At 41.0% G+C, this 1,285-nt stretch overlaps 1 protein-coding gene across 1 annotated transcript in view; it reads right to left on the minus strand.

Moving 5' to 3' along the window:
- Positions 1-467: 467 nt before the first annotated feature.
- Positions 468-1,285, minus strand: part of LOC102483142 (serine/threonine-protein kinase Nek1) — a gene marked incomplete at its 3' end in the record, with an annotated part of 67,081 nt that continues 66,263 nt past the window's right edge. Inside the window, exon 15 of the mRNA XM_014591339.2 lies at positions 468-569. Within this exon, the coding sequence (XP_014446825.1) occupies positions 468-569 (102 nt within the window). The remainder of the gene's footprint in view (positions 570-1,285) is intronic.

Raw genomic sequence — 1,285 nt, forward strand, 5'->3', positions numbered from 1 at the left:
GGGCATATGTACTTGATGAAGAAAGACAGAGAGAGAGACAGAAAAAGGGAAAGTGAGAAATCATTCCTAAGTGGGGATGGCCATATCATGATCCCTTTCCTTTAATTCTCCTCTCAGGATTCTGGACACACAAAAACCTGGTGTGATTTTCAAGTCACCAGGCCCAGAGCTACAACTGTGGCTGGCAACGTGGGAGTCCAGTGCCTTAATCACTAAGCCATCTGAAGGCCTCATCAGCTTTATTACATCAATTTTTTTAAAGGGCTTTGTTTTCATGTAATATATCTACATAATGTTTATGACTTCTCTAAAGCTTCTTAGTTTTAGGAGACTAGTGAAGCAGAGAACAGCCATGTTCCTTAATAATAAAAACTATCCTATTAGTATCAGGATGACTGAATTCAGCTGCAATAAAATCAAGTCAGAATGATTTTTTCAGTAATTCACAGTTTGTAACATGATCATACCTGTTTATACTTTTGCAGTGGTTTCTTTTCATGTAATTTCTTATCTCCATATTTCTTATATGTTAAAGGTACTCCATATTTAGCAGCAGGCTTTGTAATCTTCTGTGCAGGCACAACAGAAACCACGTTTTGTCCAGAAGCTGGTCTTTTAGCTATATGAAAGACACAAAGAATTTTTTTCAGCAATTCTTTTTTTCTTTTTAAGAGAAATTTTTGCTGTAAGGCACATGTGCTCACCAGAGAGACAGACAGCAAGACAGAGAGTGAGTGAGAAATCATTCCCCGGAGAGGATGGCCATATTGCAATCCATTCTTCTCCATTCTCCTCTCAGGCTTTAGGGCAAACACATACACATGCCCAGCATGAGTTTCAAGCTGCCTGGTCTGGGACTCAAACTGTAGTCAGCCACGTGGAAGTCCAGAGCCTTAACCACTACATCACCTGCTGGCCCTTTAGCAGCTTTATATTAAATTTTTAATTTAAAAATTCTTCAAGTTAGCACTTTTTCATTTTTACAATCATAGACAGCATTTCATTTTATTTTATTTTAGAGAGATTTTTGTTATAGGGTATGCGTATTCGCTGGAGAGATAGAAAGTAAGAAATCACACCCCAGGGAACCAGCAGTTAGTGTAATGGCTATGTCGCTGGACTCCCACGTAGTCGACTGCGGTTCGTGTCCTGGACCCAGTGGCTTAAAACTCACGCCAGGCGCGTGCGTGTGCATGCCCAAGATCCTGAGAGGAGAATGGAGGAGAAGGGATTGCGGTGTGACCATCCCCCCGGGGGGTGATTTCTCGCTTTCTGTCTCTATGTT

This window comes from Tupaia chinensis, unplaced genomic scaffold, assembly GCF_000334495.1.
Source record: "Tupaia chinensis unplaced genomic scaffold, TupChi_1.0 Scaffold000051_1, whole genome shotgun sequence".
NCBI lineage: Eukaryota > Metazoa > Chordata > Mammalia > Scandentia > Tupaiidae > Tupaia > Tupaia belangeri.